Raw genomic sequence first — 24127 nt, forward strand, 5'->3', positions numbered from 1 at the left:
CATTTAGGTCTCAAAATTGCATGAGAAAATTTGAAATGACAATGTTTGAAGACTCTTTCTGCGCTACTAAATCAACAAACTTACCACAGTTGGCAATGTATGTATTCTAGTATATTTATTGATTGATTTTCATTTACTTATTTGGTCGCCCACTTTTAACGTTAACGGATGTATGCAAACGCGACATGAAGATTTTCAACATCGACACTTATAGCTAGATCCACATGGAGAGAGAGCATAAAGGAAGGGTCCCGAATTGCAGATGCCATCCACAGCAGTAGAAAGAAGGATGAAAGTACAAAGGCGCCTGGTGATTACAGATGTCCAACCTGTGGCCGCAGCTGTGTATCTAGGATTGGCCTCTTTAGCCACACAAGAAGTTGCAAAAGAGAAAAGATCGTCTCTCGAGACGTAAAATGCCACAGGACTTATTTATTTATTAATTGCTGTCATCTCATACATACTTTTGTGTCTCGCATTGCCTTGAAGATTGGGAGATCTGAAACTTGTATACAAAAGTAAATTTGGAAACATGTACAACTTGAGGAGGGGTGCCTCGAGGAACCAAGCTTATTGCACTTGACGTGATAAATAAAAGGACATTGTCCTATCCACCTAACTGGTGGAGGCCGTCTTTCTTATGGAAGTAATGGTAGATTGTCTGTTACATGGCTGAGCTCCCTTGCGTAGTTTAACGTTAAGCTATGCCTAGATCCATGATTTTAAAAGGGTAAAAGGGAGGCGCCATACAATTAGTGTGCCCCTTTGTACACATAGACCTCTCAGATGTCTTCAGAAGTCTCATGAGTCTAGGTATCATCGTAATGGTCTCTCCAAACTTTGGTCTCAAACTTGTGCAGTCCAAAAACGTCACACCCTGTGTTCCGTGACCTCAATGACGAGACTAAACCGAGTTTTGTTTTCACAAGTTAAGCTGAGTATGTAGGAAATTACAATACGGAAGATACTCCATTAATCCGGACACACATTTTTAAGCATTATCATATTCCATAATTTCAATCTCTGAGACTCTATATTTGCAATTATTTTGTTGAAAGCAATAGACAAGGTAACACTTTTTTTTATTCAATTTAAATGCAGTAGTTATGCATACTATTTTACAAGAAAGATTAATTAAACTTGTAATATCCTAAAATAGAGTACATTTTAGTTCTGTATATTGTCGTTACGGGAAATAGAAATATGTATATAACATTACAAAAACTAGAGAATGGTTGAAACAGGTATACATGAAACAATAGAGAAATACACGAAACCTGCTAGAATGAATTAATGGAAAGAAAAAATAACAAAGTTGATTGATTCACATTTTAACTTCAAATGACAATTATTTGAAACGAATACTAAATAAATAACACAGATATAAGGTGTAAGGGTAGATAACACAGATATAAGGTGTAAGGGTGGATAACACAGATATAAGGTGTAAGGGTAGATAACACAGATATAAGGTGTAAGGGTAGATAACACAGATATAAGGTGTAAGGGTAGATAACACAGATATAAGGTGTAAGGGTAGATAACACAGATATAAGGTGTAAGGGTAGATAACACAGATATAAGGTGTAAGGGTAGATAACACAGAGGCTGAGTGGTCAATCGCAGGTATGCTAATCCCGGTGAAGACTGGGATTTTGTATTTCAGTATATTTAGGGCGCCTCTGAGTTCACCCAGCTCTAACGGTTAAATGACATTTGTTGGGGAAAAGTAAAGAAGGCTGGTCGTTGTGTTGGCCACATCACACCCTCGTTTACCGTAGGCCACAGAAACAGATGATCTTTACATCGCATCGAATTATTTTCAACACTGATTTTTGTTTGAAACTCTATTCCATAGTTTTATATTTCCTCAAACGTTCATTGTCCAAAAATAAAAAGATACAAATGTCATTTCCTACTTGTGGAATGTTTCTGAATTAGTTCACAGGAGAAAACTTTCACAAACGAATTATTGAACGATATTTGTAATATCACGTGGGTCAAATGACAAAGAAAAGTATCCAAGCTTTGAAGAAAGATTTTTTTTTTACCAATAAAATCATACGACAAGAATACGAAGTTTAAATATACTCTCCATTTAAACAAAAATGTTTTGTTTTATGTACCTAGACCCCAGGCAAGATGATGGTCTACAATCTAGCAGTCATCTTTTACATGCTGGTGCCAATAGCTGCAAATGTTGACTCTTACCTGGCAGCACGACGTGCTTTCATCGAAGAGGAGCTTTCCATGAGAGTTGGCGCCAAACTGGTACGTCTGATGACTTGTTCATAGGCATATATATAGATGGGTGATTGTTCGGCCTGATCATGGGCATACATATAGGTAATTTATCAGCGTGATCATTTACATAAACATATGAGCAATTCTTTGGAATGATCATAGGCATAAAACATGAGCAATTCTTTGTCTTTATTATGGATATAAATTTCGGCAATTATTCGGCTTGATCAGGGACATAACCATTGGCAATTCATGAGCCCAATTATTTACATAAACATTGCAATTCTTTGTTTGATCACGGGCATAAACATGTGCACTATAAATCGATGTAAACACCAAATAGCATTTTCTTAATGTAGGCTGTGTGTGTTTTAATCACAGCTATAAAATGCTGCAATATTATCTTTCATAAGTCTAATTAAGGGCATTTATACTTATACTTTATACTTAACAGAAAAAAAGAATATACTTAACAGAAACAAAGAATATACTTAACAGGAGCAAAGAATATACTTGACAGAAACATAGATACTCGTTTTTATAATATAAAGACAGTTTCCAACCTATGAATTTACTGTTACTTTGTAATATGAACTCTTTTGACAGACTCTAAGTCCCAGAGAACAATTAGTGAACTCGTTTTTAATGGACTTAAAAAATCAAACAATCCAAGAAAGTATTTGGACCTCCACCCCGTACCCACCCGCCATTACATTCTTTAAGAGCAAACCTTGGATCGACAACAGTACCATCTTTAAAATACTACAGACAATGCCAAAAGGTAAACGTAAAACAGTAGATCAAATGTTGACTTTTCTAGTTTTCCAATAGTTTTAATAATTTGATCCTAGAGAGGGAAATTCTTTGCTGTTGTGTGTTGTAATACACTTGTCACATATCGGGGGGAAAGGGGGCGGCCATTTGTCTCTGGTGCCCATCGCAAGTTGTACATAGGGGATAATGTTTGGGATACGTTAATCCTCCATACGGCGGACATTGCCTTTTGCCAGCTCAGGCGGCGTTCTCTCAGGAAGGTCAAGTATCATTCGGAGACAGCGCAAATGAAATGAAAATATTTTTACAAAGCTTATATCAACTCACTCTGTCTGTCTGGCCAAAAGTTTGTACACGTTATTTCTACCCCACCCAATCTCGTATCAAGCTAAAATTTTGCACAATTATTACTTTTACCTGACAACACAAGAATCAATAACAAAAATTAACAACTAGTTCATTTATTATTGGTAGTTAATTATTTTGTTTGGTATCTTCAACAACGAAAGAAATTGTATTTGAATGAAGTGGTGGTATAAGCTGAATAATTCTCCTGTCCAACGGGAAACAAATAGTACAGGACTGCAGTAGGTGGTATAAGCTGAATAAGCTCCCTTTTATAGGTCGTCGTCTGAGGCTTATTATAAATTTAATTCCATGACTGATCCAGACTAATTAATACACTTAATATAAGCTTTTTTTTTAAACTAATTTTTTTTATTCTGCTTGTTTCCCTCTTGCCTTGCGTAAGTAAGTAAGTAAGTAAGTAATAATAATAATAATAATAGTAATAATAATAATAATGACAATCTTTATTGTCCGTAAAAAAAATTGTCTTACAATGTGTGCAATAGACCAAACAAAACATTATTACTATAAAATACCAAAATGTACATTCACACCAGACTCACTCATAAATGACATGTGACAAAGTTTCTATCAGATACACTGTCGTACAGAAACACATACACCTTGTCGACTTTCATGTTGGTTTTTGTAGTGAACTTTCGGTTTTCCTTAACTGTTGGTGTAAGTCTAGTAAACGTCCACGGAGCTTTGTCTGTTCATTCGTTTTTTAACTCTGCCTAATATTATAATAGGTTGTTAATTGTTGGCGGGCTCCGAAAAGGGAAAAGACGCCATTAGTTTTGTGTGGAATGTCTGTCCTCCTTCCGTCCGTCCGTCGGTCCTTCCCGTTTAGATTTCTTAAACTAGAAAATAGAGTGATAATCCGACATCATAATATTTGAGACATTTCAAAGTTCTGATGCAACGGCTACTTTTTTCTTTTCTGAAAGCGAAAAATCTAATTGTCTAAATTACTATTGCTAGCATTTTTTTCATAAAAATACACCACTTTTACAACTATTCACTATTAATAGTAACAAACACAGGAGGCTCTTTAGTAATTTATATCTAAATTTGTATTGCAAAGTAAAGTAAGTTCTGTCATACTCAAAAAAAAAAAAAAATGTTAACTTTTTTTAAAGAGAAAAAATCTATTTAGTATGCATGTTGTAAGTGGGACATAATTGAAAAGAACAATTAACTCTTTCTCTCCGTAATTATTTATCACATTCTAGTGGAATCAAATTTGGTATCGTCAGTTAGGAGAGAAAGAGTTAAAAAGTGTTTTTCATATTATCGCGTGAACTGCAAAGATGAGCCCTTTACGGAAAAGTTTTTTTTTGAGGATTTAAAGAAGAGAATGATCCTTTACAAACCAATTAGGTCAATTAGATAATCATTATAAGACACCTGCCTTTTTACCTAACTGGGTGGACCACTTCGGAAGCCTATTTTGAGTTTGTTTTTCCACACAAACTGTCTTTGTAACCTTGTTTTTCTTCATTATTTGTATTTTATTTATACACAACACAAAGAACAACAAAACAAAGCGATAAAGATTTCTGAGGGCGCAGTCGTCATAATTGACTGCTCCACAATATCTGCTTCACTTTATATTGTAGAACAAATTATGTGAAGTCCAACTACCTTTTTTTTTCTCTAGAAAAATTGGTTACATTAACATTCTTATACTCAACCAGAAATGAGATGAAGACATCCAAAGACGCTGTCGTTAGGACTTAACTTTTTAATGGATTTAACTTTTTTTAAATGTTATTTACGAATGAAAATGAAAGAAATTTACTAAAAGAAGATATAGGACAAAGTTGAGATGGACACAAATTTTATAACCTGTAAATGGTTTCCTTGCAAATGAATATTTTATGAGTATGTCAAATAAAATATCTTAATTATGTAATTGTTATCTTGTACAGAAAAACAAAGAAATAAATTAAATGAAAATAGTTTTTTTTCACATGGTTATCTGACCACGCTTTCGGCAAGCTTCAAAACATTGCGTTTTTTTTTTTTTTTATTTATTGTTTGAATACGGTAGACCTCCTCTTTATTTAAAGCTTTTGTATCCACATGGAACATGAACGTTGAAATAGACATGTTATGTATTTGAACCAGTTCGTGTTCAATACAAGTAGTGTAAAGTATCAATTCAACTTCTTTCATGTTCTCTAGAATAGCGACTAATCACAATAAAATGTTAAAGATTAGCTATCGTATATTGATACTACAGAGTCTGTCTGAAATCTTCTGCTTATTAAATTATGTTCTATACAACTCAAAGCTAAGTATGTTCACCACCGTCAGGTAACGCCACCGGTCAATTCCGCCATATTAGGACAAAAGAATCCCTAAAGTCTTCTGCAACTAACAGAAGAAAAAAAAATGGTCGCTGTACCTCCGATATGTTGATGTAATCTAACGAGACATCAAAGCAGTGGGCATTGATTTGTAGAGATCTCATTTGGAAGTCATTAGCTAAACCAAACCTTAGGTCGCTCCACCTCCGAGATGTTATTAAGGGGTAACATAAACCAAAACTTTTCTAGGAACTCAACAACTTTTTTTGATCTGTGATTGAAATATGCCTTCACTTTAAAAAAAAAATCATCTTAAGGTGGTGTGCTACATCTACACGACTCGGCCATGACGTCATTACAGTGGGTCATTAAACGACTGACCTACTTACCTAACCTCTACACACGTGTAGAAGAGAGTAAATACCCGACCAGAAAGTACACATTCTCGAAGACACCCCCCGGGCCAGGTAAGTTCATACCTTTTATTTACTTTACATCCTATACATTTCAAGGGCTCAAGCTGGTCACGTGTTCTATTATCTGGATATTTTAAGCGATCAAATAGTTTGAGGTTTATTTGAATATATTCTAAATTCTTTTTTTTTTAACGCAATCTTTTTGATGCATTGATTAAATGTGTTTTGCGTAAAAGTTAAATAAGCCTAAATATTGCTAAACCGAAGATTGCAGGTTCTGATTCGGGTGTGACCTTTTTTTTCTAAAGATTAGGCTCCCGATACGCTTTCTATAGATATCAGACATTACAGGAAAGAGGATATGTCCCTTTCGTACCATAGTTTGTCGAATGCAATCTGTATGGTTCATTGATTAGTGTGTGCAAACTTATAATAAATAATAATAAAGATTAAGAATGTGTGCAGTATTTGATATGATTAAGCTAACCCAGTTGCGACCGACATATTTTGCTACACCTAATGCCACATCCAATGCCACATCTCGTACAGACACAACTGTTTCTCGAAGATCTATTCAAGTTTTCTTTTCTTCTTCTATACCTTTCTTCACAAGGACTATTCTTTGGGCCTCAAATGATTGTCCCGCGAGAGACAATGATGCCTTTCAGACTTTCAGATGCCATCTCCTGCCAGTGAGGGCAAAATGGGGCCTAATCAAAGCTTTATGGCGCTTTCTGGGGCCATCTCTGTTATTCCGTCCTGAGCATCCTCATTTAGCTCGCCAAAAAGGATCTCCGTTGGCATTGATTTTTATGAGTAGAAGAGACTTATACCGCCATACTCACCAATGCAGGCGACCAAAAGCGCTGTTGGCTTTATTTAGACGGTTGTTAGAAAGTCAAAGGTCGTTGGATGCAGCCTGATGGTGGTCGACAACATTAAGTGGCCATTCTGATTTGTGGAACTGAGTTACTTTCGTTTGGGACTTCATGAGCATGACCTCCTTTTTTTTTCCACAAGCCAGGCAGCAACTTTAGCAAGAATTGTCTAAAACGTTATATCGTCATGTACAGAAGCTTCCAAATATAGGTTTTAATAAATGCATCAACATATTAAATAGAACATTGGCTCAAAGGCAGACCTAGCCAAATGACTCGTTTCACGTGCAATTCTAAAAAAAACAATATTTCTTTGCGTCATGACTGAATAGTTCCCAAGTGTCTGGTTAACATTTGATATTTGAATCGTTTTGTCTGTGCAGGTTGGGTGTCCATGGCTAAACTGAGAGCTTCGGCCAGTAACAGAGACCAGTTTGATGAGCAGTGAGTATACTCAAAGTTCAGATTGATTGGTTTGGTTTACTTCTGAGCTAGCGCCTTAAAACCCGCATGGACTTCAAACTAAATAATATTAGAAGCTCAACATTGCTGAGGTGGTCAATTGTAGTCAAACTGAATTTCCACTTGATTGGACCAATACAAATTATCTTAGCTTATAATCGTGGGCCACCATTTTATTTTCCCCAGAATGGCCTGATATGAATTTTTTTTTAAATGGTTGAAAATGAGCACATACCTTTTTTTCTGTTCAAACATAATCTAAAGACAGCTGAGCAGCGGCGTCCTGAGCACTGGCGTCGTTGTCTCCTGGACCGAGCATCTCACGGTGTCAACTTTCCCCTCTCAAAATCAACCTTTGACTACAAATTTTCCTACATAATCTATCGCTAGTTTGTTCTTTTTATTTGGCTTAAATACAGTGAGATGAGTTACAACGTACATTACTGTTAAACTTGTATGGAATCTATTTTAAAATTGTTTTATAAATAACTTTTTATCAAATTTTATAGCATTTAACAAAGTATAAGATTTTCAAAATTACTAACAGGCTCGCATTAAATTGTGTGTTTTCTCTATTAGTCTTTAAAGAAATTTACATTTATTTTTCAAAATAAAATACCTCCATCATTAAACTTAAACTATAATGAAAATTTAAAAAAAAAAAAGATAAAAAATCAATAAAAGTAATATTTGACCCAACTTGGGTATCGAACCCATGCCAACAACGTCAGCTGCTTGATTGCATAGAAGGTGAACGTCCACATTTCCTGAATAGGCAAGCGGGGAAGACCAGCAATTATTTATTGGTTCTTTCATTATATCGACATCTGGGTCTAACGCAAGACATAAAATTCTGATTTAGAACTCTTAAGATCTAGTCTAGATTTACTTCTAGATCTAGGATCTAGATGTGATCTATAGTAGATTTAACCATTAAGATTTTAATAAAATTGAAGCATTTTTAAATTAACTGCTATCGCATAATAACTGTAATAAGCTGCTACGCCATTTGGCTCTAGAACTATATAGATTTGTTAGTCTCTATATCAATTTACGTTTATTTTTTTTCTACTACAACGGTTAAACTTGAGTTTTTCCGATGTAGCCTACGAGCTAATGATTCTTTTCTCAGCGATATCTCCTACAGCGTTACATCTGTAGGTAAATCGTTAGAGCCGTTTTTTTTTAAATCAGTGTCCGCCTCCATGAAGGAGTGACTCCACTAGACGTACTGTAAAAACAGAAAAACTTTCGCGCCTAGTTGTCCACTTGGACTTTGGTACAAAAACAAATCAATAATTTACAGACAGATAGGTTGATCTAGATCCAAATGATAAAAGGTCATTTGCATGTTTGTGTGAGTAACTTGCAATAGACACTTTAACTTTAACTAAAGTGTGTTTTTCGTCTACTTTGGTGTCACCTGGTTCGGCCTGCACCCCCCTAACCCTAGAAACGCCACTGCAGCTGAGTATATGGTAATATCTGTGAATAAAATGATGGCTGTTTTGTACATGAAAATGGCAGTGTGTATAAAGCTAGCGGTGTGCACGATCATGGCTGCATAGGCTTACTTTGTGATATAGTCCAATCATAGGCACTCACTTTTTCATTATAGCTAGGAGAAGGCTTAAGCTTATAAACGTTGAATGTGACTTTGTCTGAGTCACAGGGTACATAGGATGAGTTTGGGTGATGTACTGTCACAAATTGTACTTTGGTCATTTGCCATGTCTTAAATGATTGTCTTGACTGTTCACAGGTTGGTCTATAACATGTCTATCTGGGTCGAGGACCCGTTTCGTGCTTACCCATCTGTGAATGATGTGTGGGGAAAGTTCGAAACCTACTTCTCTACTGTGTATGACCTGATACCTAGTAGAAAAAACACAAAGTAAGCTTAGAATTAGTTTTGTTGGTGCAGTGCCATCTGGTGGATTTACATGAAATAATGTTCTAAATGTCATGAAATGTGAATAAGTTAACCTTTAGTTGTTTGCAAGATAGGTTGACCATTAAAATACTACAACATACAATTGTTATTAAGAGATTAACTAAGTCAGCTGTTGCATTGGATACACTAGGTGAGCTGTTCTTTTAGATAAACTAGGTGAGCTGTTCTTTTATATAAACTAGGTCAGCTGTTCTATTAGATAAACTAGGTGAGCTGTTCTTTTAGGTAAACTAGGTGAGCTGTTCTTTTAGATAAACTAGGTGAGCTGTTCTTTTAGGTAAACTAGGTGAGCTGTTTTTTTAGGTAAACTAGGTCAGCTGTTGTATTAGATAAACTAGGTCAGCTGTTGTATTAGATAAACTAGGTGAGCTGTTCTATTAGATCAAATATTTGAGCTGTTCTATTGATATGTGTCTAATACAAAAATAGATAAAATTATTATTTATTAAATAATTCGGTTTGAACAAAATGTTTTTATGCACACAAACTTTTCAAAAAGTTTAGAAAGTTCAAATCGTCTAAATTTAATAAACATATTTTTTTCTCATATTTCAACTGAAATGATTAAATAGTGATAAAAAGAACATCTGAATCTGAACAAACAACTGTGAAATAAGTAGGGGTGCACCGGATAGTACTTTTTGATATCCGGCCGGAGCCGGATATAACCGGATAGTAAAATTAGATATTCGGTCGGAGCCGGAGCCGGATACCTACATGACTCAAACAGCTCGTTTTACTGAAGTTTTTGCAAATCTTCTATATAACATACCTATATTCATATTATTTTGTTATTTACTTTCTTACTTTAAACTCTATCACTGATTGAGCATTTTTTTTACAGATATGCTTATCATAAACTAATCTTTGTAACATGAGATGGTGTGTGCGTATGTATGAGGCCGCTAATTGTAAAGTAGAATGTGGGATAACTCATGCAGAATATATAAACTTATATGTAACTAAGGTAAAGGTAAAGTTCAATCTTGGTTTTATAGCGTTAATCTCTCTTAAGTACAGTCTAAGTTGTATAGTGGGTGGATGTTTGTGTTCATGTATATGACATCATCAACTTGTCATTAGGCTCGTGTTTTAAAGGCCACAAACCGCTTCTGGTTTGTAACTAATACAGATAGTGGCTACGTAAATATCTTAAGTAATTTCAGTAATAACGAGGAGTTACTTAACACTCTTAAATTATTATTAAGAATATTGTGATTCAATCAAGACACGCATAACACAAGAGTAAGATTTAAAGTTAACACGTTAGAAAAAGTAATTCAACAGTAATATTTATTTATTTACAAAAGAATACATAATGCTAATTTAATATAATAAACATATACACATCCTTTAAAAGTTAAAGCATTAAAGCACAGCAAAAAGAAAATGAATCTATATGACAAGAACTAGGTTTCAAATGAATTCATTAGTTGTTTGTTATATTAAAGATGAGTTATATTTTAGAAAAATAAGTTTTTCAGCATTGTCTGGTATAAGTTTCGTACGATAGTCATTGATAATTCGTCCAGCGACGCTGAACAGTCTCTCCGATGGCACACTGGTTGGAGGTGGTGCTAGATAGATTTGAGCAACCTTTGCTAATCCAGGAAATCTACTGGCATTAACCTTCCACCATAAAACTGGATCATCTTTTCGATGAATCAGTGGCTCACTCAGGTATTTGGACAGCTCTTCATCAATCATATCTTGCTGGCTTTGTACTTTGACGACCGTTGGTACACTAGCTTCTTCTTGTGCCACCAATTCATCAAAACAGTCCCACAAACTGGATTCAGCTAACCTGGCCTTTTTTGTTGGCGGTTCAACTGCTTCAGAGAAGAGGTGTGCTTGTGTTACACTTTCTGTGACAGGATTTTGGTGACGTGTTGCACAAATTAGGACTCCTGCCTTTGCTTCAGTGCATGCATTCTCATTTAGTACAAGAGATTTAAAACGAGGGTCAAGCAATGTTGCTATGCTGTACAGACGGTTGTTGTCTAAGTTTTCAAACCTGCTGTTCAAGCATTCGAGTAATGTACTTTTCATATTTTTAATTCCTTTATCATTACCCTCACGCTGCAGGAATGTCTTCAGAACATGTACTAATGGAATTACAATGGAAATAGAAGCTGCAGCTGCACTTACTTCACGGGTAACTTCCTCAAAAGGTTGTAGAAGGTTGCTGCTTGTGTGTGAGGCTTGACGAATCACTGGAGCTCGTAGACGTACTGGCACAGGCAGTGATATTACTTGATGCTGATTTCAATGCAGTCATTTCGTTGAATAAGTCTGGGTGTTTCGAGCGTAGATGACTAATCAGAGTGGTGGTTGAGAAGTCTTTAGGTTTGCCTGGTTTACCACGTGACATTACTATTTTACAAGCATTGCAAACTGCTTTAGAGTTGTCCATTGTTTTGACATTAAAGTAACGCCATATAAGTGATGACTTTTTATCAGCCATTATTATTGCGATTTAATTTACTAAATGCCCTTGCAAGCCACTTTTATACCCGTGGCTTGTGTAACAAAATACTTGTAGGGGTGTGTCCTGTAGTTCAGCGCTCTAATTGACATTTCTCTTCAAGTAAACAAACTTAGTGTCATCATCTAGTGACCTCTAGACAGTGTCAATATGTCTTAACAATTTGGTTTGTGGTCCACACCCTTGATTGACAACCTATCTCATAATAAACAAACTCATACTAGATTAACCTTATAGAGATTTGGCTTGTAGTCCCGCCCCTAATAAAAATTCTACTCTAAGTAAACAAACTCAGTTCCCTCATAAGATGTGACCTCTAGACAGTGTCAACACGTTGACATCTGGCTTAATGTGGTCAGTTGCCTATCTGTGAACTCAATGTTATGGACTAAACAAACAAAAGGAGGTGGGGGTTGCTCATCTCTACATCTGGAGATATACCCACACATCTAGACAGATTATCAGTGTGACGTAGTTAAGGAATATTACGTGTTTACAAGTCCACTCAAAGGTCAAGACAAGCTTTTAAAATGTGCCAGACATCGCTGCTACGTATGTAATACGAATTTATAATGTAAAGTCTAGTCTACCCCCCCCCCCCCCATAACTAACCTAGTTCCCTCGTGTGACCTCTAGAGAGTGCTTACGTCCATCGTATCTGACTTGGGGTCACCTGTCAATCAATGAACTCAATGTGATGGGCTAAACAAAAAAAAGGGGGAGGGAGTTGTTCATCTAGAAATCTACCTGGTTACCTTAGAGGTGTGGCTCTTGTAGTCCAGCCCCCCACCCCCAATAAAGATTAACTACTAAGTAAACAAACTCAGTTCCCTCGAAAGGTGTGGCCACTAGAGAGTGTCAATACGCTGACATTAAACCTACGTCCATCGTATTTAACTTGTGGTTACCCGCCCATAAAAAACTCAATGTGATGGACTAAACAAATAAAAGGGGGTGGGAGTTGTTCATCTCTACCTCTGGAGATATACCCGCACAGCTAGACAGACGTCTGGTCAGCATGACGTAGTCAATGAATGTAGCATTTTAACATGTTAACTAACTTACTCAAAGGTCAAGACAAGTTGAAAAAAGTGCCAGCCATTGTTGCTCTGTATGTAAAGCGCATTTATGATGTAAAGTTTCATCTCTATTTATATTAAGTTATTAACACGCCTTGTCTTTATAATAAACGATGTTTGGTGCATATTCATAATGGCTCTATTTTTAAGCACATTATTTTGTTTTCATATAAACATTAATACATTCTATAACAGACAGAGTAATGGAACGAGGTCCACTTTATGCATATTAAATTATGTACTTTTTACTATCCGGTTTACTATCCGGTAGTGATATCCGACCGGAGCCGAATAGCACCGGATAGTAAAAAATGCCGGATATTCGGCAGAAGCCGGAGTTGGAGGGACTATCCGGTGCACCCCTAGAAATAAGACATGATTCCTTATATTATTATAAGTCAAACCTATACTGTTCAATTAAAGTCAGCAAGACCTTTAAAACAAATGAAATAAGTAGTTCAAGGATTATATCTGGCATATATTATGAGAATGTAATAATAAATATCTTATAAAAGTAACTTGATATACTATATAACAAGTGTACCTAATAAAAATGTGATTGGATTTACTATTCAATTAATTTCCCTTTGGTCTAGACTTTACTTAGAGCAAGGCATCAAAGAGTTCTACGACGATGGTGTCCAGTACATGGAGATTAAGGTTGCAGGCAAGGTACGTGACTGGGTTCAAACTGGATAGAACCCACTAAACTATCTCAGAGTACTTGAAGGTTTGTAGTTGAACAGTCAGCAATACACGACCGACTCACATGCACTGCTCTATCCCCAGGTAGACGCAGACGGAAATGACGTCACAGATGAATACTTGCAGCTGATCCAAGAAGTGGTTGAAGACTTCAAGACTGAGCATCCGGACTTCATCGGGGCAAAGGTCATCTTGGCTGGACGTAGGTAACTGTCTATTTTTTTTTGGGACTAAAATTCCACTTTCATTTAAACCACGAAAATATATATATATATATATAGTATCAAATGATGCCTCACTTTTAAGGGAAGATCAAAGGGTTAACTTATTTAATATTTAATATGTAATATTTAACGACTGACATAGCTTTCATTAATCCACTGGCACCTATTAAGTCGGAAGTGTTTCCTATGTATGTTGTATATTAACTTTTTGTATGATGATCTCATTAATAATAATAGTTGTTATTGTAAAAATTAAAATTAAAGAGGGGCCTAAATTGGGCATCGCGATTCTTAAGGCCGGTCCTGTCTGTAATGTTACATAACCTTTATGCTTTGCTTTAAAAGAGGTGTATTTTTTTTAAGAGCTTCCAAACCGGTAATTATTTTTAAGAACTAAAGAAAATTTCTAAATTTGTAAATCACAAACTATGATGAAAGTAGATTTTCAATAGCTTTTTTAGATCTAAACGTGACAGACGGACAGACAGTAAATATGAAACTAATAGCGGCTTTCCCCCTTGCGGCTGTTGCTGGAAAACTTAACCGTGCCTCATTGACGCTTTTTGACTTCTTCCAGTTTTCTAATTTCTGGCTCATTAGAAAAAAAAAAGGTTAATGAAGTGAAATGTTCTATTATTTCATCATTTAAAGTTTATTTTTATCAAACAACATGTTTTAGTTTAAATCTATTTTTACGTATTTCTGAATCTTCTGGCTAAATGTACTAGTAGGCACACAAATAAAAACACTGCAAAGAACTTGACGACTCAACTTTCAGCTTTATATAACTTTATTGACTATTAACTTTAACAATTCGTCACTGTAACATGTAGCGTAGAAGACTGTACAATATCTGTCAGTTTACAGTTAGCTATACTTCGTTGCAATTCATCTCTTCACTTCGTTGCGATTCATCTCTTCTCAACTTGCATCGAGCCGTATTCCACAGAACAGACCAACGACACACTTCTCAGTGTCGCTCCAGGTCTCCCAAAGCTGAACCAAGTTGTACTCAAGTCTACCGAATCAGAGCCGTACACGTCTTACATCGACTGTATCGACTGTAACGGCTCAAGTCCACTGTAGTTCGCTGTATAGACTTTAACGACAGTAGTCCACTCCAGTTAACTCTACTCTAGTTAACTTGCATCCAGTCGTACACATCTCTCTTCTACTGTCTCGCACAGTAGACAACAGTACCGACGACTCACTCACGACTGACTTTCACATTAACTCTCTGGCTTATATAGAGTCCCTAATCGCTCATTCAAAGTTGCACAAACACTGCTAGTATCACCTGGAACAACACGTGAGGAAACGTCACATCCTGTCTTTGTTTTTACATGTAGATTCCAGAGAACACCTGCTGCAGTGTCATCAAGCCGGGGTCACACGTACTGACCTCTATCTGTCACTGTTCATTAGTAACTGCCCCCTTCTTAGATCTGTTTGTCCCCTGGAACAACACGTGAGGACACGTCACATCCTGTCTTTGTTTATACGCGTAGATTCCAGAGAACACTGGCTGCTGTGTCATCTCGCTGGGGTCACTCGTTGACCTCTACTTGTCACTGTTCATTTGTAACACTATTAATGAATTAATTATTATGAAATAACTTTAATAAAAACAAAATTGAAATCAGTTCCCTTGTTTCAGGTCAGAGACAAGTCAACGTGACATGGTAGCTAAGACTATTAGGTCCATGAGGAAATATCCTGATCTGGTCAAAGGATTTGACTTACTTCAACAGGAAGATAACACTCATTGGACAGTGGAGTTTGTCGAAGATTTGCTTAAAGATGACCGGTCTAGGCTACCTTACTTTTTTCATTCTGGTGAAACTGGTAAAGTATGACTCGATAAATTTCTTTCTCTCATGAAGTATAACGGAAATGTCCGAAACTATAATTTCATAAGTTGAGCAAAGTGTGTAATGAGGAGATAATAGAGATCAGAAAATACATTTACACGTTTTTATGTCTTTTATGTACTTATGTTTTTTCCCCAGTAAAATATTGTTTGAATTTTTCTTGCTTAGTAGAACATGACCGGACACTTACGTGTGAGATGTCTGTGTTATAGTAACTAACTAGCAATTAGACCATGGGACTCTGATCTATGTTCACATTCACGGCTGTTTCTTTATCGTAACTATAAAACAAAACTCATTTTTTTAAAGTTTATCTTGAGGGAAGAACTATCCATTTATAGCAACGTTTCTCAATACTGTAAGATTTTTTTTATCAAACAAAATTAATTTACTACTTCTATTTAATTAACTAATTGGTTGTTGTTGTTTTTTTAATTGAATCACGTTCTGTTAGGAACATTGAATAATTATGCAAAAGTTTCAACTTGATCAAATTAACGAAAGAAGGAAAGAGAAAGAGAGAGAGAAAAATTGAAAGAGAGAGAGAGAGAGAGAGAGGGAGAGAGAGAATGCAGTACTAAGAGAAAAAGTTTAGAGTGAGAGAGTCAAAAAATAACTATCAATAAAAAAATTGGTATTGAGCTAATAGAATATTGTCATACTCATTTAGACTGGACTCAATGGGCAGACTTGAACTTAGTGGACTCTGTCCTGTTGAACGCAACACGTATCGGTCACGGGTACGCTGCATATCATCACCCCAAGGTCATGAAAGCTGTGATGACCAAAGGAATAGCCATTGAACTAAACCCTATTTCTAACCAGGTAGGTTTAACACTAACCCAAAAATGTAAATATACCCGTGGAAGATATAAATGACATAACAAGTGTTGAAATGTGCTAAGTTGTAATCAAATGTGCTAAGTTTGTAATAGAATGTTCTGAATGTGCTAGAACTAACCAATGTGCTAAAATGTTATAATAAAATGTGCTATTTTTAGGTGTTAGGTCTTGTGAATGACCTTCGTAACCATCCAGGTGCTTTCCTTATTGCTATGGGTGCCCCAGTGGTCATCAGTTCCGATGACCCACCAGCTTGGCTAGCAAGTCCATTGTCCCATGATTTCTACATGGCCTTCATGGCCCTCGGAGCAGTTCACGATGACCTGAGGCTTCTCAAACAATTAGCCATGAACTCAATAACGTAGGCATTTTTTAAAAATATTTATATAATTTCTAATGTAATATCTGCTAAAAACTCATTTTCAGACATGTTTTTCATCTCTGTAATAGTTGTCATTATACGAGAAACAATTTGTTATAGTACAATTTCAGTGGCTTCGCATGGGGGTGTTTCAAGGGAGCGGTTGAAACCAAACTGAAAAAGAAAATTGTAGCAACAACAAATTAAATGTTAAAATAGATATATTTGGTGTATAGTTTACAGTTATCTACCAATCAATTTATGCAAGAAATTATATTTAAGTATTATGCCACAACAAACATAAAAAAATAGTTGGGAAAGGATTCAGACGTGCTGATGACGGAATGATACTAAGGATGTCACAATAAACTAACCGCAGCGTGTGACACTTATCCTAGCGACGCTTCTGTATCATTTTTGTTTAGATTCTCCCTGAGCGTTACCTAAGGTAGTTGAGCTTTTTTTTTAAGTGTGATTTTGATTAAGCCCTCTCCACAAGCCAACTAGCTACTGTTGACACAGAAAACAAGTCTCAGTGTGTCTAGCTCTTGAAAGGGAACGCTAAATGATTCTATAAAGACTGCAACAAATGCCTAACGAGGAGGCCGTGGATTTGGTTAAAAAAAATTTTGTAGGTGTTAACGTAGAAGTGTGTGCACATCAGCCTGCTAATTGGTTTTCTTCATCATCATAGACTAAGAGAAGGCTTGGCTTTTATGTGACGAGGTCACTAGTTCAAGCGAATTCCGATCGCAGTGATATATTTCAAGGTATTTACACATAAATAATGCTGGAAATGTTGACATTGTCCTCATTACGAATGTGGTGGGTTTGGCACAGAAGACAACTAAATTCTAAATGATGAAGGCAACTCGTAGGGCGATTCAAAACTGTTTATTATACATTAAAGACCTGCAGCCATACATAAACACATGGTGTAGAACCAGGCACAAAAGGGAGTGGAGACGACGTAGGTCCAGTAACATACGGACACTACAGCGACAAGAGATGCCGGTCGAATGGACAGTGCCCACGTTGGTCTGCCTTGTTATGCGCGGACACAAGGTGCCATCTAGGGGGAAGGGTCACGTGGATATTGGGGTGGCCGGTGTTTCCTGAAAAAGTATCCACTCCACTACACGAATATAAAAATTGCAAAAACTATTTGACGTTCAAAGTGGCGAATGTCTCAGGAGTTAAATCTCTTGAAACTCTTGTTGGGCCTATGAAAGTTTGCCTCCATCTGCTAGTGTGACAAGGTGGATTAAAGTTTGGCCGTTTGGGATGTCTAGGGGATTTTATGATTTTGAGAACCCACACATGCACATATAGTCTACAGGCACAGCGTTCTAATGCAGGCAACAAATAATAAGATGTAAAATTATGTACAAAAGATAATTACAAGGTGAAATGCTGTACAGTTGTTAGGATGGATCTAGTGTATTTACATGTATGGGTCTATCATCATTAGATCTGAGAATCAAGTGGTCTGAGTGTCATTAGGCTAGTTGCTTAGCTTTTAGGTCCGGTGCTGCACTGGTGAGACGGGTGTGGCTGGTACTGATGCTGTCTGCTGGTGGGCTGGCGTAGTGGATCCAGGCTCCGTGTGCAGTCCAACTTGTATGGTTGCAAAGCTAAGCTGCGTCTACCATTCAGTCAAGCCAGTGACGAGTCTGTGGCTAGCGTTGTTGCTTGGACACACTGGCGGATCCAGGGGGGGGGGCGGTAGGCGCGATCGCCCCCCCCCACTCGGCCGTCCCCCCCCCCCCGGACGAATTTCAGTATACAAGTCACACAATTTGTATACGAATTTATTACTTATGTTAATAATATATACTAATTATTTATATTTCAAACTATTTTTAGATTATTTCGCCCCCCCCCCTCTAGTATGTTGGCCGATTAGGTGGGGTCGGGAGGGGGCGATAGCATCAATCCGCCCCCCCCCCCAACCATAAACTTTTGAGTGGGGGGGGGCGGTCCAATTTATTTGTAGAAATCACAGCTTGCAAAAAGAATCAATTAAATATCTATATGATTAAAACTTGTTATTGATATTTTAACCGATCTTTATATTATGTCGTTCCCCTGTTGTCCGATTGGTGGGGGGGGGGGGCGAAACCTCTACTGCCCTTCCCACCTAAACCCTTTGAGTGGGGGGGGGGCAGTCCTACTTTTATGGAGAAATCATAGTTTGTGAGCAAGATTAGTTGAATTGATATATAAATTTGATATTATGTCGCTCCCCTTCTGGTATCTTGGCCGATTCGGTGGGGTAGGGGGGGGGCGATTGCATTTACTGCCCTCCCCGCTCTAGCCCTCTGAGTGGGGAGTGATCCTATTTTTTTTGGAGGAATCATAGTTTGTGAACAAAAATAGTTGAATTTCTATATAATTGATATGTGAAACCATTTGTATTATATGTCGCACCACACTCTAATCTCAAATTTTATGATTAGTAAATATAAAAGGAAAACGGTGGGAGGGGCGATACATGCCATCTCCTTTCCCTCATCGGACAAAGCAATAATTTTTCTTTTTGTATTATAGTTAAGAAATTACAAAATGTAAAAAAAAAAAAAAAATCAGCCACTAATATAATTTATATATGCTATAAATTAAGGTCTCATATCGAGTGGCCCCACCCTTATTTTTTAATGCCAAATGCAATCATTAGCAGAAATTATAAAAAGGAGCGAGGATAAATTTTCATTCTACCGCCCCTCCCATTTCCAGACAGAGTTTATGTAATTTCACATGAATTTATCATAATTATTTTAAGAAAGACTTTGCTTTGGAAAAGTTAGAATTCAACCAAAAATTTTCAGTATAAGAGTCACGATTGAGATGAGTTGCCTTTTTTTCACACCTTTACTTAATCTAATATTTTTCTAGTTAAATTTGGGACTATAACTCACAATTTATGCTTGAATTTTATTGAATATTATTTATCGAATTTTTTTTTCGGCGGCGATCCTCAAAGCCTTAATCTTAATATGTGGGTTATCTGATCTTTTCAAGGAACAAATCGGTTTTATTGCAATGTATTAAGGGCGTATACATTCAAATTAGAATATTTTTCAAGTACAATATTATTCAAAAAGTCCTTTTTTAATAGGATGAATAATGAGCTTTAGGTAAGGAGAATGCGTTTCTTCAGCGAAAAATGCAAGAAAACGCTTTTAGCGTCGGGGCTTCGCAACGAAAATCACTGATGAATAGTGAGCTGTAGTTGTCAGAAGCAGGCATTTCTGCAGTGAAAAATGCAAGAAAACGCTTTTGGCGTCGGGCCCCGAACTCCACTGATGGATAAAGAGCTGTAGATGTCAGGAGAATGCGTTTCTGCAGTGAAGAATGCAAGAAAACGCTTTTGGCGTCCTGAACTCCACTGATTAATAATGAGCTGTAGATGTCAGGAGAATGCGTTTCTTCATTGAAGAATGCAAGAAAACGCTTTAAGCGTCGGGGCTTCGCTCCGAAACTCACTGATGAATAGTGAGATGTAGATGTCAGAAGCAGGCGTTTCTGCAGTGAAAAATGCTAGAAAACGCTTTTTGGCGTCGGGGCTTCGCCCCGAACTCCACTGATTAATAAGGAGCTGTAGATGTCAGTATAAGTTTTGCTTTAATTCCTTTTAAACATTAACGTGTTACAATTTTGTCATTTAAATAAAAAATTAATACATTAAATATTCCTCATTTCATGATTTTTAAAATTACAATTTGTTGGATAAAAATGATCAGATGATGAAAATATCAGGGGATGAAATGACCGGGGATGAAGTGACCGGGGGATGAAGTGACCAGGGGATGAAGTGACCAGGGGATGAAATGACCGGGGATGAAGTGACCGGGGATGAAGTGACCGGGGATGAAATGACCGGGGATGAAGTGACCGGGGATGAAGTGACCGGGGATGAAATGACCGGTCACCTAATTAAATGCTTAGATCTGAGTGATACCTTGAGTGAGCTAAAACGGTTTGTCACAGCCTGCTTGAAAAAACGTTTGTCTGTGAAAGATCAAAGAAGATGTTGATTATTATGTCCGTATTACTGAGGGCTCTTATCCCAACACGTTCAGATTAAAAGTGAGGCCAAAGACCGAGCACATCGGAAAACTTACACATATTCCTTCTCTGTACGTCATCAGCCGTGCAGATCTCTTCCATTGAAAGCGGCCCCTTGAGGAACAGTGAGTGGAAATTGACATTTTTATTATTTTTTTTTTTTTTTTTTTTTGGGGGGGGGGGGGTCTTTAATCCTATGGACTCGGTCCTTAGCCACCACAAAGAGGTTCTTTATTCCTTTCCTAATAGCCAAATCGTCTTATCTAACGACCGTATCCACCCGACCACCACCGTGAGACTGGGAAACATTGCCGGAAAAATAAAAACATATAAGAGGTGTGTTAAAACTATCTTGTGGGGAGACATTACACGCTGACCTAACATTACCATTACATGTGGCTTTACATGATGATTTTAAATGATGATCTGACATAAAGACCTTACATTACATTATGTTAATATTACATAATAACCATTCATGGTTCGTGAAAGAGTTCTAATTTGTAATGTGGCTTTTAGATTCAGCACCATGTCGGGCAGGGAGAAAGTCATAGCCAGGCGGAAGTGGCAATCTCGTTGGATTGAGTACATTGATGACGTCATATGCAAGTACAACTTGTGAGGTAAAAACATGAAATTATTTGATTCGTTTCATTGCATTCCATTCTAACATTTCTCATAATATAACTAAATAGTTTTATCCTTTTTTTTTTCAAAAGCTTATACCAACTCACTCTGTCTTTCTGTCAGTTCAAAAGTTTGTACACGTTTTTTTTCTCCTAGGCCCAATCAAGGATCAAGTTGAAATTTTGCATTATTATTTCTTTTCTTAGATAAAAATAGAATCAATAAAAAAATAAACAATGAATTATTAATTATTTTGTTTGGTATCAAACAATGTAAAGAAATTGTACTTGACTTATGCGGTGGTATAAGTTGAGGTAGTACCCGTTATATTTTGTGTAGAGAAGTAGGTCAATAGATAAGTATAAAACTTTCTATTTTCATAAGCAATTCGCTGGCACGGTGGTTAGTGACGTTAGTGAATTGGCTTGAAGAGGCTTTAGCCCTCAAGTTTGAATTCAAGTAGTACATCTTTGACTTTTTTTTTTATAAAATGCATTACAAAGTGATCACGGTAACATTAACTCAGATACCTATTTCTTTCTCCCCCCCCCCTCCTCTCTCACCTGGGCCATACAAGTGATAGGATCATAGAGCATTGGAAAATGATAGGATCATAGCGCATTGGAAAGTGATAGGATCATAGAGCATTGGAAAGTGATAGGATCCTAGAGCATTGGAAAGTGATAGGATCATAGAGCATTGGAAAGTGATAGGATCATAGAGCATTGGAAAGTGATAGGATCATAGAGCATTGGAAAGTGATAGGATCATAGAGCATTGGAAAGTGATAGGATCATAGAGCATTGGAAAGTGATAGGATCATAGAGCATTGGAAAGTGATAGGATCATAGAGCATTGGAAAGTGATAGGATCATAGATCATTGGAAAGTGATAGGATCATAGAGCATTGGAAAGTGATAGGATCATAGAGCATTGGAAAGTGATAGGATCCTAGAGCATTGGAAAGTGATAGGATCATAGAGCATTGGAAAGTGATAGGATCCTAGAGCATTGGAAAGTGATAGGATCATAGAGCATTGGAAAGTGATAGGATCATAGAGCATTGGAAAGTGATAGGATCATAGAGCATTGGAAAGTGATAGGATCATAGAGCATTGGAAAGTGATAGGATCATAGAGCATTGGAAAGTGATAGGATCATAGAGCATTGGAAAGTGATAGGATCATAGAGCATTGGAAAGTGATAGGATCATAGCGCATTGGAAAGTGATAGGATCATAGAGCATTGGAAAGTGATAGGATCCTAGAGCATTGGAAAGTGATAGGATCATAGAGCATTGGAAAGTGATAGGATCATAGAGCATTGGAAAGTGATAGGATCATAGAACATTGGAAAGTGATAGGATCATAGAGCATTGGAAAGTGATAGAATCCTAGAGCATTGGAAAGATAAAAGCTACACAGAAACAATTGCTAAAATTGTTCTAATTGTACAGATGTATTATGTCAGTCTAGATCTAGTACAAATTTTATCCCTTGAATGATCCAAACTAATTGATACAATTAATCTTAATTTAAGCTTTGTTTTTTAAAAGGTATTTAAAAAATATTTTGTTTGTTTAGTTTCTAACACAGCTGGAGATATTTTACTCTTTGTTCCTAGCATGGAAACACGTCACTGTTTCAAAGTAGAGGCATTCGTTGATCTCATTTGTTTTATTTCTCTTTGTATTCAGAGTGTCTGTGTACCAAGCACCAAGGCGGAGATGTGAACAGAGACTCTTAAATCTGATAGAGTGAAGATCAACGTCACGCCTGTTCAAAGTTAGAATAAAGACATTGATTTGTTTGTTTGTGTTGGACTTAGTTTGATTATGTCTACTGCAAGTAATGGAATTCATCCACAGTTCATGTACTTTACAATTTTGAAGGAAGTTTGATGTTAAGTTTAAAGTCAATTTAAAGTCCGCTAGTTTCAATAAGCATCTCAGTGGCTTTCATTTAAAGAGATAACTTGGAATGTTAGTTAAAGCTTTTTGTGCTCTTTCAAAGTCGTGAAACCTGTTGACAACCCTTTATGTAGTATGTAAAATAACACTTTCTGAAACCTGTTGACAACCCTTTATGTAGTATGTAAAATAACACTTTCTGAAACCTGTTGACCAACCTTTTCAAACCTGTTAACAACGGTTTCTTAAGTTTGTTGAACAACACTCTCTGTAGTATGTTGACCATCATTGCCGTAGTCTGTTGTCCAATCCTTTCTATAGTCTGTTCATTCAAAATTTTATACCTGTACAGACTTCAATAAAATTCAACGAAAGAATGTGCATATTCTCATTTTATTTGAAAACGGATTTAAGGCTCATCCATATACAAATACTATTTTAATTTGCTTGAGAAGGCATGACAAAGAATGGGAAAGATATCCAAAGTCCAAATTTTCAGAATGCAATTCTTTACTTGTCTATAAAAATGTTAAGGCTTCAAAACTCTTTCCCGTCTATTAGATA

The 24127-nt window shown here is 36.6% G+C and overlaps 1 protein-coding gene across 1 annotated transcript; it reads left to right on the plus strand.

Annotated features, from left to right (window-relative positions):
* Positions 1 to 789: 789 nt before the first annotated feature.
* LOC106052160 (adenosine deaminase AGSA-like) lies at positions 790 to 23463 on the plus strand. The gene is made up of 13 exons (XM_056034815.1): positions 790 to 1069; positions 2131 to 2271; positions 2851 to 3025; positions 5999 to 6148; positions 7359 to 7419; positions 9200 to 9331; positions 13552 to 13627; positions 13745 to 13866; positions 15542 to 15729; positions 16426 to 16580; positions 16757 to 16959; positions 21547 to 21650; positions 23351 to 23463. Exons 2-12 carry the CDS (start codon positions 2143 to 2145, stop codon positions 21647 to 21649), a joined length of 1494 nt encoding a protein of 497 aa, XP_055890790.1. The 5' UTR covers positions 790 to 1069; positions 2131 to 2142; the 3' UTR covers position 21650; positions 23351 to 23463.
* The last annotated feature ends 664 nt before the right edge of the window (positions 23464 to 24127 follow it).

This window comes from Biomphalaria glabrata, chromosome 7, assembly GCF_947242115.1.
Source record: "Biomphalaria glabrata chromosome 7, xgBioGlab47.1, whole genome shotgun sequence".
Lineage (NCBI taxonomy): Eukaryota > Metazoa > Mollusca > Gastropoda > Planorbidae > Biomphalaria > Biomphalaria glabrata.